The 24,198-nt window shown below is 52.5% G+C and overlaps 1 protein-coding gene across 1 annotated transcript in view; it reads left to right on the top strand.

The window, feature by feature from the left end:
• The window catches only part of baiap3 (BAI1 associated protein 3), a 281,399-nt gene that overhangs the window by 216,499 nt on the left and 40,702 nt on the right, over positions 1 to 24,198 (top strand). The window contains exons 25-28 of the mRNA XM_072481213.1: positions 1,751 to 1,966; positions 12,364 to 12,432; positions 13,634 to 13,713; positions 22,239 to 22,347. Coding sequence (XP_072337314.1) covers positions 1,751 to 1,966; positions 12,364 to 12,432; positions 13,634 to 13,713; positions 22,239 to 22,347 — 474 coding nt within the window. The remainder of the gene's footprint in view (positions 1 to 1,750; positions 1,967 to 12,363; positions 12,433 to 13,633; positions 13,714 to 22,238; positions 22,348 to 24,198) is intronic.

Raw genomic sequence — 24,198 nt, forward strand, 5'->3', positions numbered from 1 at the left:
CAATGCCCAAAGTGAGGATTAAACTCCAACTCAAGGGACCTCATTGGATCATAACACTGCTGTACTAACAAACAAATTAAGTCAAAGAAAATTCTTCCATTTTATACTGTGGGACTTTTGTAGATGGGAGTTATATAGGGAAGCAGAGTTCCCTGCACACAGTAGAGTATTAACTCCACAATGTGCATCCATTGACAAAATCCCTACTCAGTCAGCCTGATTGATAGATGCCGTCTGATTAGATAGAGAGGATTCCAGAGCAGATTGGTCTAAAGGTCTGATCTATAACCACTATGGCGAGGAGGGGCTCTGCCCCTGAGAAAGTCTCATCTCAGGTCTAATTGGGGGTTCTGATCTGGTGGAAGGCCGAATCTTAAACCCAGGGGCATCTGTATGGTTGGGGCAGTGCGGGGGAGTCAGGGGTATGGTGACATGCCTGTGCACAGTTCTGCATATACTTAGTAATGTGACCTCCAACCAGCTGGTGGCGATAGAGATCCATCACATGACTCAACCCACCCAGCAGTTGGTAGTAAGATGTACAAGAGGATAGTTGTATTTAGAGTAGCCCCAGGAGAATTCATTGAATTCATTTAGTAGCCATCATCTGTATTGTAGTTCCTTAGTTATCTTTTCCACGTGTTTATAAACAAATAATCTTTATAGTTAAACAACTATATGTTCTGTGTACATCATTACAACTGTTACAACACAGAACACAACAAGGGGTAAGCATTCTTGATCCACAAGTAATACTCTTCAAATGCACTGACTTTTGTCTCAAAGCTATCCTCACCTCCCATCAGCTGCTGGGGTTCCCGAAGCCTGGGAAACAGTACTGGCCTGGATTAACCCCGTAAAACAGGTTCAGTCAGAGGCCTGGGAAACATGACTGGCCTGGATTAATTCCATAAAGTACAATCAGAGGCCTGAGGCCTGGGAAACAGGACTGGCCTGGATTAACTCCGTAAAGTTCAATCGGAGGCCTGAGGCCTGGGAAACACGACTGGCCTGGATTAACCCTGTAAAACAGGTTCAATCAGATGGCTGAGGCCTGGGAAACAGGGCTGGCCTGGATTAACTCCCTAAAGTTCAATCAGAGGCCTGAGATCTGGGAATAATGACTGGTCAGGGCTAACCCCATAAAACAGATTAAGTCAGAGGCCACCAGTCTCATTTAAATATTTAAATTGCCCCTACTTCCTGCAAGCGGATTGGTTGCTCTTCCCTTGTCCAGTTGAACCCTGTTAAACCCAGGAGTGGTCAAATTGAAATCTCCGATATGTTTTGTGTTCAAATTCAACTTTTAGTACTTTGAACCGACATTGTCTCTTTCCACAATGATCTCGCTCTTTTGGAAAAAACTTCTTTAAGCAGTTGATAAACATTTGTTTGGATTTAAGATTAAGCGACAGAGTTGGTGAAATACTAATAGAACAATGCAGGGCTGTTCAACCCGTACCTTGGGAATGTGACTGATTAAGGTTCATCGCTGTCAGCTGTGTTGTTGCATTCAAATCCATAAAGTGTACTCTGTCACCTTCAGAACAAAGGGAAAACAGAAGATTGCAAACCTTTCTTGCCTGCTCTCTCTGAAATTCCTCACATCCCTTGGAAGATTGACCTGAATGGTCTAGCGTCATGCCTGTGACCACACTCATGCCCTTTACTCCTATCTGATCTGCAAGATTTTCTGCCATCTTCGAGCTCTTTCTTCCTCCCTGTGACTGTTTTTCTTCTCCCTCCTCAGCTGTGCATTGCCCTGAATAACATCGAGCATGTGCACACATACACCTGGAATTTGCCAAAGGAACTAGACTGGCAGGGAGTGGAGGCTTCCCTAGAGCAACTGTGTGGACAGGAAGGAAAGCAGCAAGTGCAAAGAGCATTGGGCACCCAGCTACAAAGCATCGACGCAGGCATGCAGCGACAGTCTAACTATATGATCAACCAGCTTGTGGAGAAGGTAATTAGCACAGAATGTACTGATGGGTGAGCGCACGATAGCAAAATGTAAGCTCTATTGTGATGGGGGGGGGTTTATTTGCTCTGGTAGAGATCGTTTTGCTTCGCTGGGGATTAGATTAGTTTGGTGGAGATCGGGTTTGTTTGGTGGGATAAAAGCAAATTACCGCAGATGCTGGAATCTGAAACTAAAACAGGAAATGCTGGACAATCTCAGCAGGTCTGACAGCATCTGTGGCGAGGGGACGGAGCTCATGTTTTGAGTCTGGATGACTCTTTATCAAAGCTGGAAAGAACTGGAAATAGGATAAGATTTACACAGTTGTGGTGGGGAGACGGTTGCTGAAGCAGTGGGGCTGGATAGAGGGCCAGAGATAGGTGGAGATTGACAAAGATGTCATGGACAAAAAGACAAAGGGAATGTAAATGGTGGAGATAATGACTAAGGAGGGTGCTGATATTGGCACATTAAGAGATCAGAATGTGTTAATGGCAGAACATGGAGTAAGAGCAGTGCTAAATGAATATTTTTCGTCAGTATTCACACAGGAAAAAGACAATGTTGTCGAGGAGAGTACTGAGATTCAGGCTACTAGACTAGAAGGGCTTGAGGTTCATAAGGAGGAGGTGTTAGCAATTCTGGAAAGTGTGAAAATAGATAAGTCCCCTGGGCCGGATGGGATTTACCCTAGGATTCTCTGGGAAGCTAGGGAGGAGATTGCTGAACCTTTGGCTTTGATCTTTAAGTCATCTTTGTCTACAGGAATAGTGCCAGAAGACTGGAGGATAGCAAATGTTGTCCCCTTGTTCAAGAAGGGGAGCAGAGACAACCCCGGTAACTATAGACCAGTGAGCCTTACTTCTGTTGTGGGCAAAATCTTGGAAAGGTTTATAAGAGATAGGATGTATAATCATCTGGAAAGGAATAATTTGATTAGAGATAGTCAACACGGTTTTGTGAAGGGTAGGTCGTGCCTCACAAACCTTATTGAGTTCTTTGAGAAAGTGACCAAACAGGTGGATGAGGGTAAAGCGGTTGATGTGGTGTATATGGATTTCAGTAAAGCGTTTGATAAGGTTTCCCATGGTAGGCTACTGCAGAAAATACAGAGGCATGTGATTTAGCAGTTTGGATCAGAAATTGGCTAGCTGGAAGAAGACAAAGGGTGGTGGTTGATGGGAAATGTTCAGACTGGAGTCCAGTTACTAGTGGTGTGCCACAAGGATCTGTTTTGGGGCCACTGCTGTTTGTCATTTTTATAAATGACCTGGAGGAGGGCGTAGAAGGATGGGTGAGTAAATTTGCAGATGACACTAAAGTCGGCGGAGTTGTGGACAGTGCGGACGGATGTTACAAGTTACAAAGGGACATAGATAAGCTGCAGCGCTGGGCTGAGAGGTGGCAAATGGAGTTTAATGCAAAAAATTTTGAGGTGATTCATTTTGGAAGGAATAACAGAAAGACAGATTACTGGGCTAATGGTAAGATTCTTGGCAGTGTGGATGAGCAGAAAGATCTCGGTGTCCATGTACATAGATCCCTGAAAATTGCCACCCAGGTTGAGAGGGTTGTTAAGAAGGCGTACGGTGTGTTAGCTTTTATTGGTAGAGGGATTGAGTTTCGGAGCCATGAGGCCATGTTGCAGCTGTACAAAACTCTGGTGCGGCCGCATTTGGAGTATTGCGTGCAATTCTGGTCGCCGCATTATAGGAAGGATGTGGAAGCATTGGAAAGGGTGCAGCGGAGATTTACCAAAATGTTGCCTGGTATGGAGGGAAGATCTTATGAGGAAAGGCTGAAGGACTTGAGGCTGTTTTCGTTAGAGAGAAGAAGGTTAAGAGGTGACTTAATTGAGGCATACAAGATGATCAGAGGATTGGATAGGGTGGACAGTGAGAGCCTTCTTCCTCGGATGGTGATGTCTAGCACGAGGGGACATAGCTTTAAATTGAGGGGAGATAGGTATAAGACAGATGTCAGAGGTAGGTTCTTTACTCAGAGAGTAGTAAGGGCGTGGAATGCCCTGCCTGCAACAGTAGTGGACTCGCCAACACTAAGGGCATTCAAATGGTCATTGGATAGACATATGGACGATAAGGGAATAGTGTAGATGGGCTTTAGAGTGGTTTCACAGGTCGGCGCAACACCGAGGGCCGAAGGGCCTGTACTGCGCTGTAATGTTCTATGTTGGAACAGGGAACAGATGGCTCAAATGGGATGAGGGAAAGGGAGACAATGGGAGGGCAGAAATGGATCAATGGAATAAATGAAAGTAAATTGATAGAAATAAAAATGGAATAAAGATGGAGGCAAGAGTTCACAGTCGGAAGTTGTTGGACTCAATATTAAATCCGGAAGGCTGTAACGTGACTAATCGGAAGATGAGTTGCTGTTCCGGCAGTTTGCGTTGGGCTTCACTGGAATATTGCAGCAGGCCAAGGACGGATATATGGACATGAGAGTTAAAATGGGGACTTCCGGCAGCGATCGCGAATGGAGCGGCTGCAGCAAAGACGCTCCCGCACAGCCACAAAATCACGGCTTTTTTGGGCATGTTTTCCCGGGGAATTTTCAGAAAAAGAAAAATTCTTTAGGCCCCGCGAATTTGGCCCTGCCCAGGCGCCAAAGCTCCGATCCACGGAGCTGGAGAGGAAGAGACAAAAAAAGGAGAGACTGGCCCCGGTGAGCTGCACGTGGAGGAGGAGTGGGGATCGCTCAGAAACAGCCTGAAAGTCGGAGCACGGAGAGGATCACAAGGACAAAATAAGAATTTTTAAATTCAATCTTCCTTGTTCCTCTCCTGCAAATTTTTTTTAAAAAAAGAAAAACTTTTTTAAAGGGAAAAAAAAATTTCAAAAAAAAAAATCCCTTTTTATAAAACAAAAATCGTTTTTAAAAGGAGAAAAAATAAACCCTTGGGGTTTTTTTTTTCTTTGGGAGGAACAAAAATAAAAGAATTTCTTTTTCACACCAAAACCCACGAGAAAAAGAGAAAGGCACAGACAGAAATATGCCTCCAAATAATAAATTGGGAGGACGGTGAGATGTAAGAAGGAACAGCAGCGAAGGCGAAGGAACAAAGCAGGAGCAGCGGCCGCGCAGGCAGACGACCCCATGGGGCGAGGCGGAGGTTCAGGAAGCGGAAAAGTTGGCGAGCCGAGCAGCGGAGCAGGAACAGGACGCGGCGACCCCGCACAGGCGTAGGAATGGGGAAGCGTGCTGAAAACGGAAATAAACGCCATAAAGGAGGAGATAAAAACGGAGATAAACGCCATGAGGGAGGCACTCGGGACGGAGCTCCACACAATGATGAAGGAGATGCTGGCAGAGACAACAGAAAAAATGCAGCGAACCATCAACGGCCTGGAAAGGAAGGTGGAGGTCCAGGAGAAAACTATTCAGGAGTTGGAGAGGGCCGCCTCGGACCAGAGCGACAGGATGGTAACTCAGGAAACCGAGGTGAAAAGGCTGGTAACGACCCAGGGAGCCTAAGAGGGAAAGTGGAGGACGAGGTTTACGGAAACCAAGACAGTTACGGACCCAGGGGGACGGTACGTCATGGTCAGCGGTGTCCTGGAAGGGGCACCGGTCGTACTGGTAAATGTGTACGCTCCCAACTGGGCGACACTGAATTCATAAAGAAGACCATGGCAGAAATCCCCGACCTTGACACACACCGACTGATCATGGGGGAGCAACTTCAACTGTGTATAGGACCCACTAACCAACCGATCAAACCCCAGAGCAGGGAAAAAGACTGGCATGGCGAGGGAAATAGGAGCAATTATGGAGCAGATGGGGGTGGTGGACCCATGGAGGTTCCTGCACTAGGGCGAGAAGGAATTTTCATACTTCTCACAAGTACACAAGGTATACACCCGTATCGACTTCTTTGCAGTGGGGAAATTGGTGCTTCCAGGGATCACGGGAACGGAGTACTCCGCGATCGTTATCTCTGACCATGCTCCACATTATATGGATGTGAGGTTGGAGACAGGCCCCACATGGAGGCTGGACACGGACCTCCTGGCCAACAAGGCCTTCTGTCAGAAAACATCGCGGGCCATAGGCGACTACGTGAGTAACAACAAAAACGGGGAGGTCTCACCCTCCACATTCTGAGAGGCACTGAAGGCCGTGATTAGAGGAGAGATCATAGCCTACAAGGCAAGTAGAGATAGGGAAGAGAAGGTGGCCAGGCAACAACTGGTGGACTCCATCCTAGAAGTCGACAGAAAATACTCCGAGGCCCCGACCGTAGGGCTGCTGGCGGAGAGGAAAAAGCTGCAAATGGACTTTAACCTGCTATCCACTTGGAAAGCAGTGTACCAACTCCATCAGACACGGGGGACCTTCTACGAACACGGAGACAAGGCTGGCCGCCTATTGGCTCGCCAGCTGAGAAAGCAGGCAGCCACAAGGGAAATAGCGCAGGTAAAGGATAGCAAAGGCAGACTGGTAACAGAACCAAAGGAGGTCAATCGGGCATTTGAGACCTTCTCCTGGGGACTGTACACCTCCGAGCCCCCCGACGGGGACACGGGGATGAAACTGTTCCTAGACGGACTGGAACTACCAGTTGTGGGGAAAGACAGATGGGTGGAGCTGGAAGCACCAATAAACCTGGGAGAAATCATGGAGAGTATCAGCTCCATGCAGGCGGGGAAGGCACCGGGACCCGATGGGTTCTCGGCGGACTTCTACAAAATATTTGCACCAGTCCTGGCCCCACACCTAAGGGACATGTTCGCGGACTCACTGGCAAGGGTAGCGCAGGCCACAATTTCACTGATACCCCAAAAAGATAAAGACCTGTCGGAATGTGGATCATACAGACCCATTTCACTGCTGAACGTGGATGCGAAAATACTCGCAAAGGTCCTGTCCAAAAGGCTGGAGGGCTGTGTACCAGAGGTGGTCGCAAAGGACCAAACTGGCTTTGTCAAGGGTAGGCAGCTCACAGCGAACATCAGGCGGCTGCTGAACGTAATAATGACCCCCTCTGGGGAGAGAACACCAGAGGTGATAATCTCCCTGGACGCAGAAAAGGCCTTCGACAGAGTCAAATGGAAATACCTCCTCGAGATACTGGAACGGTTTGGGCTAAGAGCGGGGTTCACCGCCTGGGTGAGGCTGTACAACGCTCCCAAAGCGAGCGTCCGAACTAACACCACCAGCTCTAAATACTTCCAGCTGCAGAGAGGAACAAGACAGGGCTGCCCCCTGTCCCCACTCTTGTTCGCGCTAGCCATCGAACCCCTGGCGATAGCCCTGTGGGACATGAAAAGCTGGAAGGGAATACGTAGAGGAGACAGAGAGCACAGAGTCTCACTCTATGCAGATGGCAATACTGTAAATGCTGAAAGAGTTTGGCACCTTCTCGGGCTACAAACTTAACCTGGGCAAAAGCGAGGCATTCCCAGTGAACCCAAATGGGGCAGGGAGAGAGCTCGAGGGGCTCCCGTTCAAAACAACCCAGAACAGATTCCGCTACCTGGGGATCCAGATAGCCAGAGACTGGTCACAGATCCACAAGTGGAACCTGACCAGCCTGGTGGAGGAAGTAAGAAGAGACCTTCAAAGGTGGGGCTCACTCCCACTCTCCCTGGCGGGGAGAGTGCAGACGATCAAGATGAACGTACTGCCAAGGTTCCTCTTCCTGTTTAGATCCAATCCGATCTTCATCCCCAAGGCCTTTTTCCAAAACGTAGACAGTCTAATCATGGCGTTTGTGTGTGGGGGGGTGGTAAGAACCGGAGAATCCCGAAACAGACACTGCAAAGAAGGAAAATCAAAGGGGACTTTTCCTTACTAAACCTACAATACTACCACTGGGCAGCAACGGCAGAAAGAGTGAGGGGATGGGTACAAGAACCTGACACAGATTGGGTACAAATGAAGGAGGCATCCTCCGGGCCCTGGCCATAGCAGCACTCCCATCCCCCTCAACAAGATACACAAGCCCAGTGGTAGCGGCCACGCTGAGAACATGGACCCAGCTCAGACAACACTTCGGGATAACTAAAATGTCCCCCATGGCCCCCATCTGTGGCAATCACAGATTCCCCCCAGCCATGCTAGATACCACCTTCAAAAGATGGAGGCGGGACGGGGGCACAGACTGGCGGGGACTTCTACGTAGGGCACAGACTGGCGACACTAGACGAACTGACGAGGAAGTGGAGGCTAGCAAAAGGACAGGAAATGAGACACCTCCAAATAAAACACTTCCTCCGCAAAGAGACAGTAGGGTACCCAGGGGCCCCAGAAACCACACTACTGGAGGACCTGATAGCAACGGGAAGGGGGGGGGACTATGTGGGAAAATATACGGACAGCTACTGGACAGAGCCCGGACTCCACTGGACGAGATCAGACAAAAATGGGAGGACGAACTGGGGACAGAGGTAGGATGGGACTCTGGAGCGAAGCACTGAGCAAGGTGAACTCCACCTCCTCCTGCTCAAGGCTAAGCCTAATGCAGCTCAAAGTGGTGCACAGAGCGCACCTGACTAGAACCTGAATGAGCAGGGTTGAGGACAAATGTGAGCGGTGCCAGAGGGGCCCGGCCAACCACACCCACATGTTTTGGGCTTGGGTGGGGGGTAGCGGAAGAAAGGCAGGGAAACCACGAGAGACGATTCCACTCTGTCTGGAAAATAAAAGAAAAGCACAGCTGAAGCCGGGGGGGGGGGGTTTCTTCGCTTGGATCCGTTTCCTTTGCTGGGATCAATTTGCTTTGCTGGGATCAATTTGCTTTGCTGGGATCAATTTGCTTTGCTGGGATCAATTTGCTTTGCTGAGGATCCATTTGCTTTGCTGGGGATCCATTTTGTTTGGTGGGATCCATTTTGTTTGGTGGGATCCATTTTGTTTGGTGGGATCCATTTTGTTTGGTGGATCCATTTTGTTTGGTGGGGATCCATTAGTTTGGTGGGGATCCATTAGTATGGTGGGGATCCATTTGCTTTGCTGGGGATTAGTTTGGTTTGGTGTGGATCAATTTGTTTTGTTGGGAATCAGTTTGGTTTGATGGATATTGGTATTTTCAAAGGGAGAGGTTAGTGGGGGAGATTTTGAGAGTGGACAGGAGATACGCAGAGGCCCCGGAGGAAAGATTACTTGGGGAAAGACAACGGCTCCAGACGGAGTTTGACCTGTTGACCACAGGGAAGGCAGAGGCACAGTGGAGGAAAGCGCAGGGGGCGACCTACGAGTATGGGGAAAAGGCTAGTCGGATGCTGGCATACCACCTCCGTAAGAGGACGGCAGCGGGGGAAATAGGGGGAGTCAAAGATGGAAGGGGAGCCACGGTTCGGAGTGCGACGAAAATAAACGAGGTATTCAAGGCCTTTTATGAAGAGCAGTACAGATCCCAGCCCCCAGCGGGGGAAGAGGGGATGAGACGATTCCTAGATCAGCTGAGATTCCCGAGGGTGGAGGAGCAAGAGCTGGCTGGTTTGGGGGCACCAATTGGGTTGGAGGAGCTGAGCAAGGGTTTGGGGAGCATGCAGGCGGGGAAGGCCCCGGGACCGGACGGATTCCCGGTGGAGTTCTACAGGAAGTACGCAGACCTGTTGGCCCCGCTACTAGTGAGGACCTTTAATGAGGCAAGAGAGGAGGGGACCCTGCCCCCGACAATGTCGGAAGCGACAATTTCTTTGATCCTAAAGCGGGACAAGGACCCACTGCAATGTGGATCGTACAGGCCGATCTCGCTCCTCAATGTGGATGCGAAGTTGCTGGCAAAAGTGCTGGCCACGAGGATCGAGGACTGTGTCCCGGGGGTAATCCACGAGGACCAGACGGGATTTGTAAAGGGCAGGCAACTAAACACCAATGTGCGGAGGCTCTTAAACGTGATAATGATGCCATCGGAGGAGGGAGAGGCGGAGATAGTGGCAGCTATGGACGCGGAGAAGGCCTTTGACCGAGTAGAGTGGGAGTACCTCTGGGAGGTGCTGCGCAGGTTTGGGTTCGGGGTAGGGTTTATCAATTGTGTTAAACTCCTTTACAGAGCCCCGATGGCAAGTGTAGTGACGAACCGGCGGAGGTCGGAGTACTTTCGACTGTACCGAGGGACGAGGCAGGGGTGCCCCCTGTCCCCCCTGTTGTTTGCATTGCCGATCGAACCATTGGCCATGTCATTGAGGGAGTCTAATAAATGGAAGGGGGTGGTCCGAGGGGGAGAAGAGCATCGGGTGTCGCTATATGCGGGTGACCTGTTGCTGTACGTGGCGGATCCAATGGAGGGGATGGTGGAGGTCATGCAGACTCTAAGGGAGTTTGGGGAGTTTTCGGGCTATAAGCTCAAAGTAGGGAAGAGTGAGCTCTTTGTATTACAGGTGGGGGACCTACCGCTGAGGAGGGCGGAGGGGAGCTTTCGGTATCTGGGGATCCAGTTAGCCAGGAGTTGGGGGACCCTAAATAAACTGAATCTGACGAGGCTGGTGGAGCAAATGGAGGAGGATTTCAAAAGATGGGACATGTTACCGCTCTCGCTGGCGGGTAGAGTGCAGTCGGTCAAAATGGTGGTTCTTCCGAGGTTTCTGTTTGTGTCTCAGTGCCTTCCCATCGTGATCACTAAGGCCTTTTTTAAGAGAGTAGGCAGGAGTATTATGGGGTTTGTGGGCGAATAAGACCCCGAGAGTAAGGAGAGGGTTCCTGGAACGCAGTAGGGACCGAGGAGGGTTGGCGCTGCCAAACCTGGGGAGCTACTACTGGGCAGCAAATGTGGCGATGATCCGCAAGTGGGTTATGGAGGGAGAGGGGGCAGCATGGAAGAGGATGGAGACGGCGTCCTGTAAAGGAACGAGCCTGGGGGCGTTGGTGACGGCACCGCTGCCGCTCTCGCGGACCAAGTATACCACGAGCCCGGTGGTGGCCGCAACGCTAAGGATCTGGGGCCAGTGGAGATGGCACCGGGGTGCAATGGGAGCATCGGTGTGGTCCCCGATCAGGGGTAACCACCGGTTTGTCCCGGGGAAGATGGACGGGGGGTTCCAGAGCTGGCATCGGGCGGGGATTGGAAGAATGGGGGACCTGTTCATCGACAGGACGTTTGCGAGCCTAGGGGCACTGGAGGAGAAGTTTGAGTTACCCCCGGGAAATGCCTTTAGATATATGCAGGTGAGGGCTTTTGTGAGGCGACAGGTGAGGGAATTCCCGTTGCTCCCGGCACAAGAAGTTCAAGATAGGGTGATCTCGGGTGTATGGGTCGGGGAGGGCAAGGTGTCGGAAATACACCAGGAGTTGAAAGAAGAGGGGGAAGCGCTGGTAGAAGAGTTGAAGGGTAAATGGGAGGAGGAGCTGGGGGAGGAGATCAAGGAAGGTCTGTGGGCTGATGCCCTAGGTAGGGTTAATTCCTCCTCCTCGTGTGCCAGGCTCAGCCTGATACAATTTAAGGTGGTCCACAGAGCGCACTTGACGGGGGCGAGGTTGAGTAGGTTCTTTGGGGTAGAGGACAGATGTGGAAGATGCTCAGGGAGCCCGCCGAACCATGTCCATATGTTTTGGTCATGCCCGGCACTGGAGGGGTTCTGGAGAGGAGTGGCGGGAGCAATATCTCAGGTGGTGAAAGTCCGGGTCAAGCCAAGCTGGGGGCTAGCAATATTTGGGGTAGTGGACGAGCCGGGAGTGCAGGAGGCGAAAGAGGCCGGCATTCTGGCCTTTGCGTCCCTAGTAGCCCGACGAAGGATCTTGTTAATGTGGAAGGAGGCGAAGCCCCCCCAGCCTGCAGGCCTGGATAAATGATATGGCTGGGTTCATAAAGTTGGAGAGGATTAAGTTCGCCTTGAGAGGGTCTGCGCAGGGGTTTTACAGGCGGTGGCAACCGTTCCTGGACTATCTCGCGGAGCGTTAGAGGAAGGTCGGTCAGCAGCAGCAGCAACCTTGCGGGGGGGATGGGGGGGGGGACGGGACATCCTGGGAGGGGGGGGGGGAGAGGGGGGGACTGCCTGGGAGGGTGGATGAGCAAGAGATAACATGAAGGGTTGGGGAAACTGGCACGTACGGGTGAGGGCCAGTGTACAAAGCTGTGTAAATATATCATTTTGCCATGTATATATCTTGCTCTGCGCGATTTCTCGTTTTTTTTTGTTACGGGGGGGGGGGTTATTATTTGTAAGGGAGAAAAATTGTGTTAAAAAACTTTAATAAATATATATTTTTTTAAAAAGATATTGGTATTTTCTCATTGGGGGGTCTACTTGCCCTGTTGGGGATCAGTTTGCTCTGCTGAGATCAGTTTGCTTTGTTGGGATCATTTCCGTGCAGAAGTGGCCACAAACCAAGCTGTGACTGACTTCCAGGGGAAACGAGACCGTTTGACGAGGGATGTGTGCAACCTCAAACCCCAGTCCAATACTAAACTGTTTCCTGTGTTTGGTTCTTTACAGATGGTCCCTGACTTGCGAAAATACATTCAGCACATCAGCCTATCACCAGACTCCATCCAGCCCGATGATGTAGGTGTCTTGGAGACTATTTCACGCAGAAATATTTGGGAGCCCATCGCAGGAGACACACACCCCAGCTGAAGCCATCCCCTTCTCGTACATCCACCCAGCTCTTTAAGCGGCAATCAATGGTGCTGAGATGCATCAAATCTATAGCAAGGCCTCAGTGAATTTAAAAAGGGAATGGCTGGGCCAGGCTAACCAGGCCAGCAAGGGGTTGACCTGTGCCTCTGATGATCCATCAGGAGAGGGAGCTATCTCCATCTCACTGGGACCAGAGGAGAAAATGGACCCGATTTCCAATAGTTTTTGCTCACGTGTGTCTCTGTGACTTTTGGGTGAGGACAGAATTGAACTCAACTGCGAGGCCCTCTCTCTTGAAAATTTCAGTGTTTCACATAGTTACAGCCACACAATGGGTCCAGAATGAATCGACACCTCCAGGGAGGAACGACACACATGGGAACATTCTGAGCTATGTTTTTTAATGGAAACATTGGGCGGAATTCTGTGTAGCCTGACACCAAAACCGGGAACAGCGATCAGGCAGAAAATGGCCGGAATTGGGGCAGGCGCCGGTTTGATGCCGGTTCGCGATGCTCCGCCCCCTCCAAATCGGCATTATCGGGCCCTGCGCCGCTGCAAGGGCGTTGGCACGTCACTAGCCGGCCCACCCGCGATGCTCCGCCTCCGATGTGCCCTGTTCCCAACGGCACGGGCCACCTGTGGTCCCAGCGGTCATGAGCCTGGCGTGCCGGCGTGCGGGCAATGTCCAGCACCGCCACACTCGGCCGGGATCCGTGCTGCTGGCTGGGGGACCTCTGCTTAAGGCCGGGGGGAGTGGTGAGGGATGGCCAGGGGTTAGGCTGTGGGTTCGGGGTGGGTGGGTATGCGGTCCAGCAAAGCCGGGACCATGTTTTCCGGTGTGAGCGGTGGGGGTGTAGGTGTGCACGGCTGCAGCTTGTCAGCCCTGCGCATGCGTGGCCCGAGACCCAGCGATTTTCCACGCGATCCGCGGGTGTATCACGTGGGGCCGGTGCTAGCCCCTCACCGGTTGCGGAATTGGTGAGGGTTTCGTGCCGATTTTCCCGTCGTGAAACTCCACAGAGCCTTTGTTGTTGCCGGTACTTAGCCTCAGGGACGGAGAACTCCACTTAACTGTGTGAATTCAATTCATTCTTTTAACAACTGTTCCCTGTGTGGTTTGCAGGCTGTCTCTCCTCTTATGAAGTTCCTGGATGACAATCTAATTATCCTGAGTGAGTGGCTAGTGAGGAAGAATCTCAGCAGGTAAGTAGGAACAATGAAATGAATGAAAATCGTTTATTGTCACAAGTAGGCTTCAAATGAAGTTACTGTGAAAAGCCCCTAGTCGCCACATTCCAGCACCTGTTCGGGGAGGCTGTTACGGGAATTGAACCGTGCTGCTGGCCTGCCTTGGTCTGCTTTCAAAGCCAGCGATTTAGCCCTGTGCTAAACAGCCATCAAAGTTCACTGAGATAAATATAGTAAGAGAAGAATGGATCGCATACAATGCAGGTCACTGGCTTCAGTAACAGCTCAATACAGATAGGCCGGAAGTAGGTCTGATAGGCCTTAAACGCTGTCTCTCTTAGGCCCTGTGCTCAAATCCAACCTGGACTGAAAGGTTTCTCACTCTGTCTCCAGTGAGGGAGTTTAGCTTTATCTACTGGCGCTGGGAGAAATTGATGCAACAGTGTAGAGAAAGCATTACTCTGTATCTAACCCATGTTGTACCTAGGAGTGATTGATGGGACAATGTAGAGGGAGGTTCACCCAATGTGGTAGTACCAGGCATTACGGTACCTAAGAGGCTGATGACCATTGGTTAAACCCAGGAATTTACCATTGGCTGTTGTTAAGTAGCTCCGTCCTGACAGGCGGAGTATAAGAAACGGTGCTGTCCCAGCAGCCTTCACTTTCTGTACCGAAGCTGCTGGGGAACAAGTTCTAGTAGATTAAAGCCTTCAGTTATGAAATCACTTCGTCTTGAGTGTAATTGATAGCGCGTCAATTTAATCTACTGGACTTAATCTGGAAGGATGGATCTCTGAATCAAACCGGAGTGCCTTCAACTCAGCCCCCACGCGGAGAACTCGGCTGCAATATTTAAACACTGGCTGGCGTGCTTTAAAGGCTACCTCGAGACGGCCGGAGGCACCCCCACAGAAGGACAGAAAATGCATCTCCTGCGCTCAAGGGTCAGCCCTGGGATCTACACCCTTATCGAGGAGGCGGAGGACTATGATACCGCGATCGAACTGTTAGAAGGACATTATATCCGCCCTGTAAATCAGGTCTACGCACGTCACCTGCTTGCAACTAGATGGCAAAGCCCCGGGGAATCGTTGGAAGGTTTCTACCGGGCGCTACTGGTGCTGGGCCGAAACTGTGGCTGCCCGCAAGTTTCGGGGAGCGAACACACGGAACTTTTAATCAGAGATGCTTTCATAGCAGGTATGAGCTCCCCAGATATCCGCCGAAGACTCATAGAAAAGGACGCCCTGGGACTTAGAGAGGACGTTGCCTACAAAAACGCGCAGTCCTATGCGCCCAACTGCGTGGCGGCCTCCTGGGCTGCGTGGCACCCCGCAGCGGCAGCCCCACAGACCTTCCTCCTGACCCCACAGGCCTGCGCTACGAGACGGCCTGCTAACGCCGCCGGGCCCCGCGGTTTCTTTTGCGGGCAGGCGAATCATCCAAGCCCGTGCTGCCCGGCCCGCACCGCCGCCTACAAAGGGTGCGGCAGGAAGGGCCACTTTGTGGGGATCTGCCAGGCCCGCGCCGTGGCCGTGGTCTGCAGCGACTCCGGACCGCCGCGGCAACCCCCCCTTCAGGCCCTGACCGGCCAGCGCTCACCGCCACCCCGCGGTCTCCAGCGACTCCGGACCGCCGCGGCAACCCCCCCTTCAGGCCCCGACTGGCCAGCGCTCACCGCCACACCCCTATCCTAGGGCCACGTGCAACCCACGGGCATGGCCATCTTGCCCCCGGACACCACGCTGGACGGGTGGGCACCCCCATTTTGTCCATCTCCACCGCCATCTTGTTCATCCCCGGACACCATGTGCGACCCATGGGTGACGCCATCTTGGATGGGGCCCCAGGCCCCCAGCACGGCCGACAACGCGCTGCCCGATCAGAACTCGCAACTACTTCATCTGGCCTCGGTGACACTGGACCAAAGTCGACCTCGGACACTCGCAACAGCTACAACGATGGTCTTCATCAACGGCCACGAGACGTTTTGCCTGATTGACTCTGGGAGCACGGAAAGCTTTGTTCACCCCGACACGGTAAGGTGCTGTTCACTTGTAACCCACCCTGTAAACCAAAGGATCTCCCTGGCCTCCGGGTCACACTCAGTGGAGATAAAGGGGTTCTGCCTAGCGAACCTCACTGTCCAAGGCAGGGAATTCGACAATTTCCGCCTGTACGTCCTGCCCCACCTCTGCGCGGCTACCATCCTGGGGCTGGACTTCCAATGTAACTTGCAAAGCCTGACCTTCAAATTCTATACCTCCTATACCTCCCCTTACTGTCTGCGGCCTCACGACCCTTAAGGTCGACCCGCCTTCCCTGTTTGTGAACTTCACCCCGGATTGCAAACCCGTCACCACCAGGAGCCGACGGTACAGTGCCCAGGACCGGACCTTCATCAGGTCAGAGGTCCAAAGGCTGCTGGGGGAAGGGGTCATCGAAGCGAGCAACAGTCCCTGGAGAGCTCAAGTAGTGGTGGTAAAGACCGGGGAGAAGCATAGGATGGTCATTGACTGCAGCCAGACCATCAACAGGTTTACGCAGTTGGACGCGTACCCTCTCCCCCGGATAGCCGACTTGGTAAACAGGAACGCACAATACAAGGTCTTCTCCACGGTGGATCTCAAGTCTGCCTACCACCAGCTACCCCTCCATAATAGTGACCGCAAGTACACTGCCTTCGAAGCAGATGGGCGGCTCTATCAAGAGTTCCCTTTGGTGTCACTAATGGGGTCTCGGTCTTCCAGCGAGAGATGGACCGAATGGTTGACTGGTACGGCTTACGCGCAACGTTCCCGTATCTGGATAAAGTCACCATCTGCGGCCATGACCAGCAGGACCACGACACCAACCTCCGCAAATTTCTCCAGACCACGAAAATCCTTAACCTGACATACAATAAGGATAAATGCATGTTTAGCACCAACCGTCTAGCCATTCTAGGCTACGTAGTGCGAAATGGAGTTATAGGCCCCGACCCTGAGCGCATGCGCCCCCTTATGGAGTTCCCCCTCCCTCACTGCTCCAAGGCCCTGGAGCTGGCTCGGGTTTTTCAGCTATTACGCCCAGTGGGTCCCCAACTACGCAGACAAAGCCCAACACCAAATCCAGTCCACAACCTTCCCCCTGTCGACGGAGGCCCGCCAGGCCTTCAGCCGCATCAAAGCAGACAATTCAAAGGCCACGATGCGCGCCATCGACGAGTCCCTCCCCTTCCAGGTTGAGAGCGATGCGTCCGACGTAGCTCTGGCGGCCACCCTCAACCAAGCGGGCAGGCCCGTGGCTTTCTTCTCCCGTACCCTCCATGCTTCCGAAATTCGCCATTCCTCGGTCAAAAAAGAGGCACAAGCCATAGTAGAAGCTGTGGGACATTGGAGGCATTACCTGGCCGGCAGGAGATTCACTCTCCTCACGGGCCAACGGTCGGTTGCCTTCATGTTCGATAATGCACAGCGGGGCAAGATTAAAAACGACAAGATCTTGCGATGGAGGATCGAACTCTCCACCTTCAACTACGAGATCTTGTACCGGCCGGGGAAGCTAAACGAGCCTCCTGATGCCCTGTCCCGCGGCACTTGTGCCACTGCACAAGTGGACCACCTCCGAGCCCTCCACGAGGACCTCTGCCACCTGGGGGTCACTCGTTTCTTCCACTTCATCAAGACCCGCAACCTGCCCTACTCCATCGAGGAGGTCAGGACAGTCACCAGGGACTGCCAAATCTGCACAGAGTGCAAACCGCACTTCTACCGGCCAGAGAGGGCGCACCTGATAAAGGCTTCCCGTCCCTTTGAACGCCTCAGCATGGATTTCAAAGGCCCCCTCCCCTCCACCGACCGCAACACGTATTTCCTGAACGTGATTGACGAGTACTCCCGGTTCCCATTTGCCATCCCCTGCCCAGACATGACCACAACCACCGTCATCAAGGCCCTCCAGGGTATCTTTACACTGTTCGGTTTCCCCGCATACATACACAGTGATAGGGGGTCCTCCTTTATGAGCGACGAACTGCGTCAATTCCTGCTCAGCAAGGGCATCACCTCGAGCAAGACGACCAGTTACAACTCCCAGGAAAACGGGCAGGTGGAGAGGGAGAACGGAACGGTCTGGAAGACTGTTCTACTGGCCCTACGGTCCAGGAATCTCCCAGTCCCCCGCTGGCAAGAAGTCCTCCCGATGGCCCTCCACGCCATCCGGTCACTGCTCTGTACAACCACAAATCAGACACCTCATGAACGCCTCCTTGTTTTCCCCAGGAAGTCCTCCTCCGGGACCTCGCTCCCAACCTGGCTAGCGACACCCGGATCCATCCTGCTTCGGAAGCACGTGCGGGCGCACAAGTCGGACCCGTTGGTAGAGAGGGTCCACCTGCTGCACGCTAACCCCCAGTACGCCTACGTGCCGTTCCCTGACGGCCGGCAAGATACAGTCTCCCTTCGGGGCCTGGCGCCCGCCGGAACCCCACGCGCACCCGAACCATTACCCCCCCCCCCCACAGCAGTGGGAGGGGTCAGTACTCCCGCCGCTCCTGCCTAGGCCCGCCCACCCACCGACGCCCCCTACAGGGCCCCCCCCCGTGTCAACCGTTTGCCCCAACAGCGCTGCCTAGGGGTGACGAAGCTGCCAGGGAGGCCAAAACCACGCTCCCGGAGTCGCAACCACCGGGACCCCCACCAGAATCACCACCGAAGCCCAGACCCTCCAGAAGGACGACCAGGCCACCCGATCGACTGATTGCTTCGCTGTGACTTTAACTGTGAACGAACACTTTGTAAATATCCTCGACAGCACGGTACCTCCATACCTGATCATACCATGTTAAAGGCGACTGTTACCACTGGCCACCACCCCCGCCGGACTCTTTTTTAACAGGGGGTGAATATGGTAGTACCAGGTATTGCGGTACCTAAGAGACTGATGACCATTGGTTAGACCCAGGAATTTACCATTGGCTGTTGTTACGTAGCTCCGCCCTGACAGGCGGAGTATAAGAAACGGTGCCGTCCCAGCAGCCTTCACTTTCTGTACCGAAGCTGCTGGGGAACAAGTTCTAGTAGATTAAAGCCTTCAGTTATCAAATCACTTCGTCTTGAGTGTAATTGATCGCGCATCACCCAATATCTAACCCTTGCTGTACGAGCATCATCATCCCTCTCCGAGGATAAAAATCAACTCGCCGTTCTCCTAAACTATCATCCCTGCTCCAACTTCCATACCCACCTTTCCTGTACTCCATTCTTCAGTCCCTCCAATCAGGTTTCCATCCCTGCCACGGTGATCAAAGTCACAAATAACATCCTATAGAACTGTGACAAAGGTAATCATTATCCACCTTTCTGCAGTCTTCCACACTCCCCAGGTCCAACCACTCTCACAGTCTTCCAGCTGGGAGGGCCTCCTCTCTCACGGTCTCTTTTTAGTGATCTAATTGTAGCCAGAACATGGGTTGCAATGGCTTTGCTTCTTGTTCCCACACCATTACCTCTGGTGTTCCACCCAAGGATCTATCCTTGGGCCCCTCCTATTTCTCATCTATGCGCTGCCCCTCGGTGATATCCAGAAAGAACAGTGTTAGATTTCACATGTACGCAGGCAGCACGCAGCTCGAACTAACCCCCACCTCTCTCTCGACTCCTCCACTGGTGCTAATTTATCAGACCCGTTGTCCACCATCCAGTACGGGATGAGCAGACACTTCTTCCAGTTAAACATTGGGAAAACTGAAGCCATTGCTTTAGGCCCCCGCTCCAAACTCCGTTCCCTAGCTATTGACTCCATCCCTAACTTTGATCTCTGTTTAAACTCGAGCCAGACTGACTGCAAACTTGACCTTGAGATGATCTTCCAGCCATTTATACATGCCACCACCAGGACTGCCTATTTCCACCTCCATAACATCGCCTGACCCCACGAAGGTCAGCTGCTGCTGAGACACTCATCCTTTGTTAACTCTACACGTGAGCATTCCAGTGTACTCCTGTGTGGCTTCCCACATTCTATCCTTCCTGCTGAAAGTTTTTTAAAAACGTCTGTTTATTAGAGGTTTTCAAATGTTTATACAAATACGCACAGAACAAACATAAGGAAAAAGACAGCGACAGATGTCAATGTGCAACAGGTACAGCCCAGAACAACAGTTACCACAGAGATAGGAACAGTAAGACGAGATGAATCAGGGACAAAATCCCCAACAGGTTCCCCCTGTGGTATTCTTTGTGTTGCTTATTTCGGGATAGTTGGTGTAGTGTTTCACAAAGATCACAAAATAGCTTTAACTTAGACAAAGCTATGATTTTATTTACACCATTAACTAGAATTCGACACATAGTCCTTAAGAATACACAACTGATCAATAACATCTAATTACACTCATCTACTGCTAATCTCACTAATTGTATAAACTATAATCTAAATTTAGTTGCACTTTCTGCTCTTCTGACCTTCACTAGCTATCTCCTGCATACACGCCTCCCCTAAGGTCTAGCATCACTGCCTTATATAGTTATGTAACTGTAGCTCCATCTAGTGGCTACACTCGACACTGCATTAACCCTTGCAATGCTGATTGTTATGATAATACCACATCCCCCCCACAGATAAATTACTTGTCTGCACCCAAATAGGATACAGGCAACAACTTAGATCTACATCACACCCACAGCTTAAAATAGAGTGACAGAAGAAGAAAATAATACCCGAGAACCCCAGTACAGTGCAACTTGAACTCTTCTCCTGACCTAGACTGGAACAGGCAGCGGCCCTCAAATTCAAGATGACAAAAGATGAAGACAAATTCAAGGAGAGGACTGGGCTCAACCGGAGACCTGTTAATAAACCATGGTCTCCCACAAAGAAAGTAAAAAGTGAGCAAGAACAAGAGCTAATACTGAAGAATTGGACCTCCCACTACCCCATTACCCCGCCCCGGGATCAAGGACAAAACAGAACACCGGACCACTAACACCACCACCACCACAACCACCACCATGCCCCCTCCCCACCCCAACCACTGAGACCATCATCACGAGGAAAGGATTCCGCCACCCAAAAACCAACAAAAATCGTTCCATGTTTGTCTGCGTCACCAAGGTCCACCTTCCAACATCACCGCCACTAGCCCGCAAGGGCATCAAAACTAAGAAGGATATACGTGACATTCTTAACACCTCACCTAGCCCAAAGAAAAATTACGAGGAGGAAGAACTGTCAGAACTAACCCCTCGGATCCACTATATTACGACAAAACAAAACCGGCCAAAAAACCACTACGAGGGCCCGCTTATCTCTCAGGAGGAATTAACCAAGGGTAAGAACTGGGCCCCATCTTCAGACTGACCCCATCTCAACGTCTCTCCAAATGTGGTTCATCCACTTCTAGTCCCCTACGGCCCACCCAAAGGAAGGATCATCGCCAAAGGAGCAACAGGAAAATGACCACAGCACATGAAATAACTGATCTTTCTATCCAACACCACCCCCTCAAAGCTAGGTCCGTCCAGTCCCGTGTGAAACACAGCACCTAAAGAAACCCTCTTGAGAGGGACCACCCCACCAGATACATCACCCACCACCAAACCTATTAAGGATATTAAGGCCGACCTCGCCACAAACTTTCAGACAGCAGAAGAACAGTCAAAAAGGGAGACCCAATTCTGGACAACTGACCAACACCCACCTAAAGGGAGCTCGGCGAACCCCCATTATCAACAGGATAAACTCCGGCTTGGGTCACTGTCTGTGCGGAGTCTGCACATCCTCCCCGTGTGTACGTGGGTTTCCTCCGAGTGCTCTGGTTTCCTCCCACAGTCCAAAGATGTGCAGGTTAGGTGGATTGGCCAGGATAAATTGCCCTTAGTGTCCAAAATTGCCCTTGGTGTTGGGTGGGGTTACTGGGTTATGGGGATAGGGTGGAGGTGTTGACCTTGGGTAGGGTGCTCTTTCCAAGAGCCGGTGCAGACTCGATGGGCCGAATGGCCTCCTTCTGCACTGTAAATTCTATGATCTATGATCTACCTAGGTCCGAAGTTTGAAATTTCTCCGTCTTTCTCCTACTTTCTAAACACTCTTCTTCGACCAAGCTTTTGGTCATCTACCCCAATGTAGCTCGGTATAAAATTGTGTTTTCTATCACTTCTCTGAAGCCCCTTGGGATTTTTATTACATTAAATAAAAGTTGTTTTTGTACCTTCTCTGGGAATGTTTGATTGGTTAAAGTAGAGGAAGTTTTTTACGCTGCATCTAATCTGTGCCTGTCCTGGGAGTATATTTGACAGCTTGGAGGGAGATTTACGCTGTATTTAACTCAGGCTGCATCTTTACTTGCAGTGTTTGATTGAGCTTTGCAGAGGAACCTTATTTAACTCATGCCCAGCCTGGTTACTGACTGTAGTAGAAAGTGTTGGAATTATAGGCACCTTTAAAGGCACCTCTTCTCGATAATGTCAGAGTTAAAGTCGTGTCCAGTACCATGCATCTCAGTGTACATGTTCTCCCCCAGCTAATCTGCCATTGCTTTTTCTGTCTTTCTCCAGGATACTGATTGCACTGTGGAAACTGTTGTTGGATTTGTTTGTTGAGGAATTAGCTACAAACATTGGGATGTCTGCTGAATTCTACGAACGATTTCACTTCACTCTGGAGGTTAGAACAGAGGGGCAAGGATACGGTTAACAGTCACCAGTGTACCACACCTTAATATCCCATTACTGTCCCCTTGTACAGGGTCTCCCAGTGTCCCTGGACAGATAGGGTCTTCCAGTGTCCCTGTACGTGGTTTCCCAGTCTCCCTGTATGGGGTCTCCCGGTCCCAGTGTCCCTGTGCGGGGTCTCCCAGTGTCCCTGTGCGGAGTCTCCCAGTGTCCCTGTGCGGGGTCTCCCAGTCTCCCTGTGCGGGGTTTCCCAGTGTCCCTGTGCGGGGTTTCCCAGTGTCCCTGTGCGGGGTCTCCCAGTGTCCCTGTGCGGGGTCTCCCAGTGTCCCTGTGCAGGGTCTCCCAGCCTCCCTGTACGGGGTCTCCCGGTGTCCCTGTGCGGGGTTTCCCACTGTCCCTGTGCGGGGTCTCCCAGTGTCCCTGTGCGGGGTCTCCCAGTGTCCCTGTGCGGGGTCTCCCAGTATCCCTGTGCGGGGTCTCCCAGTGTCCCTGTGCGGGGTCTCCCAGTGTCCCTGTGCGGGGTCTCCCAGTGTCCCTGTGCGGAGTCTCCCAGTGTCCCTGTGCGGGGTCTCCCAGTGTCCCTGTACGGGGTCTCCCAGTGTCCCTGTGCGGGGTTTCCCAGTGTCCCTGTGCGGGGTCTCCCAGTGTCCCTGTGCGGGGTCTCCCAGTGTCCCTGTGCGAGGTCTCCCAGTGTCCCTGTGCGGGGTCTCCCAGTGTCCCTGTGCGGGGTCTCCCAGTGTCCCTGTGCGGGGTCTCCCAGTCTCCCTGTGCGGGGTCTCCCAGTGTCCCTGTGCGGGGTCTCCCAGTGTCCCTGTGCGGGGTCTCCCAGTGTCCCTGTGCGGGGTCTCCCAGTCTCCCTGTGCGGGGTCTCCCAGTGTCCCTGTGCGGGGTCTCCCAGTGTCCCTGTGCGGGGTCTCCCAGTGTCCCTGTGCGGGGTCTCCCAGTGTCCCTGTGCGGGGTCTCCCAGTGTCCCTGTGCGGGGTCTCCCAGTGTCCCTGTGCGGGGTCTCCCAGTGTCCCTGTGCAGAGTTTCCCAGTGTCCCTGTACGGGGTCTCCCAGTGTCCCTGTGCGGGGTTTCCCAGTGTCCCTGTGCGGGGTCTCCCAGTGTCCCTGTGCGGGGTCTCCCAGTGTCCCTGTGCGAGGTCTCCCAGTGTCCCTGTGCGGGGTCTCCCAGTGTCCCTGTGCGGGGTCTCCCAGTGTCCCTGTGCGGGGTCTCCCAGTGTCCCTGTGCGGGGTCTCCCAGTGTCCCTGTGCGGGGTCTCCCAGTGTCCCTGTGCGGAGTCTCCCAGTGTCCCTGTGCGGGGTCTCCCAGTGTCCCTGTGCGGGGTCTCCCAGTGTCCCTGTGCGGGGTCTCCCAGTGTCCCTGTGCGGGGTCTCCCAGTGTCCCTGTGCGGGGTTTCCCAGTGTCCCTGTGCGGGGTCTCCCAGTGTCCCTGTGCGGGGTCTCCCAGTGTCCCTGTGCGGGGTCTCCCAGTGTCCCTGTGCGGGGTCTCCCAGTGTCCCTGTGCGGGGTCTCCCAGTGTCCCTGTGCGGGGTCTCCCAGTGTCCCTGTGCGGGGTCTCCCAGTGTCCCTGTGCGGGGTCTCCCAGTGTCCCTGTGCGGGGTCTCCCAGTGTCCCTGTGCATTGTTTCCCAGTGTCCCTGTGCGGGGTCTCCCAGTGTCCCTGTGCGGGGTTTCCCAGTGTCCCTGTGCGGGGTCTCCCAGTGTCCCTGTGCAGGGTCTCTCAGTGTCCCTGTGCATTGTTTCCCAGTGTCCCTGTGCGGGGTCTCCCAGTGTCCCTGTGTGGGGTCTCCCAGTGTCCCTGTGCGGGGTCTCCCAGTGTCCCTGTGCATTGTTTCCCAGTG

This window comes from Scyliorhinus torazame, chromosome 17, assembly GCF_047496885.1.
Source record: "Scyliorhinus torazame isolate Kashiwa2021f chromosome 17, sScyTor2.1, whole genome shotgun sequence".
Classification (NCBI taxonomy): domain Eukaryota; kingdom Metazoa; phylum Chordata; class Chondrichthyes; order Carcharhiniformes; family Scyliorhinidae; genus Scyliorhinus; species Scyliorhinus torazame.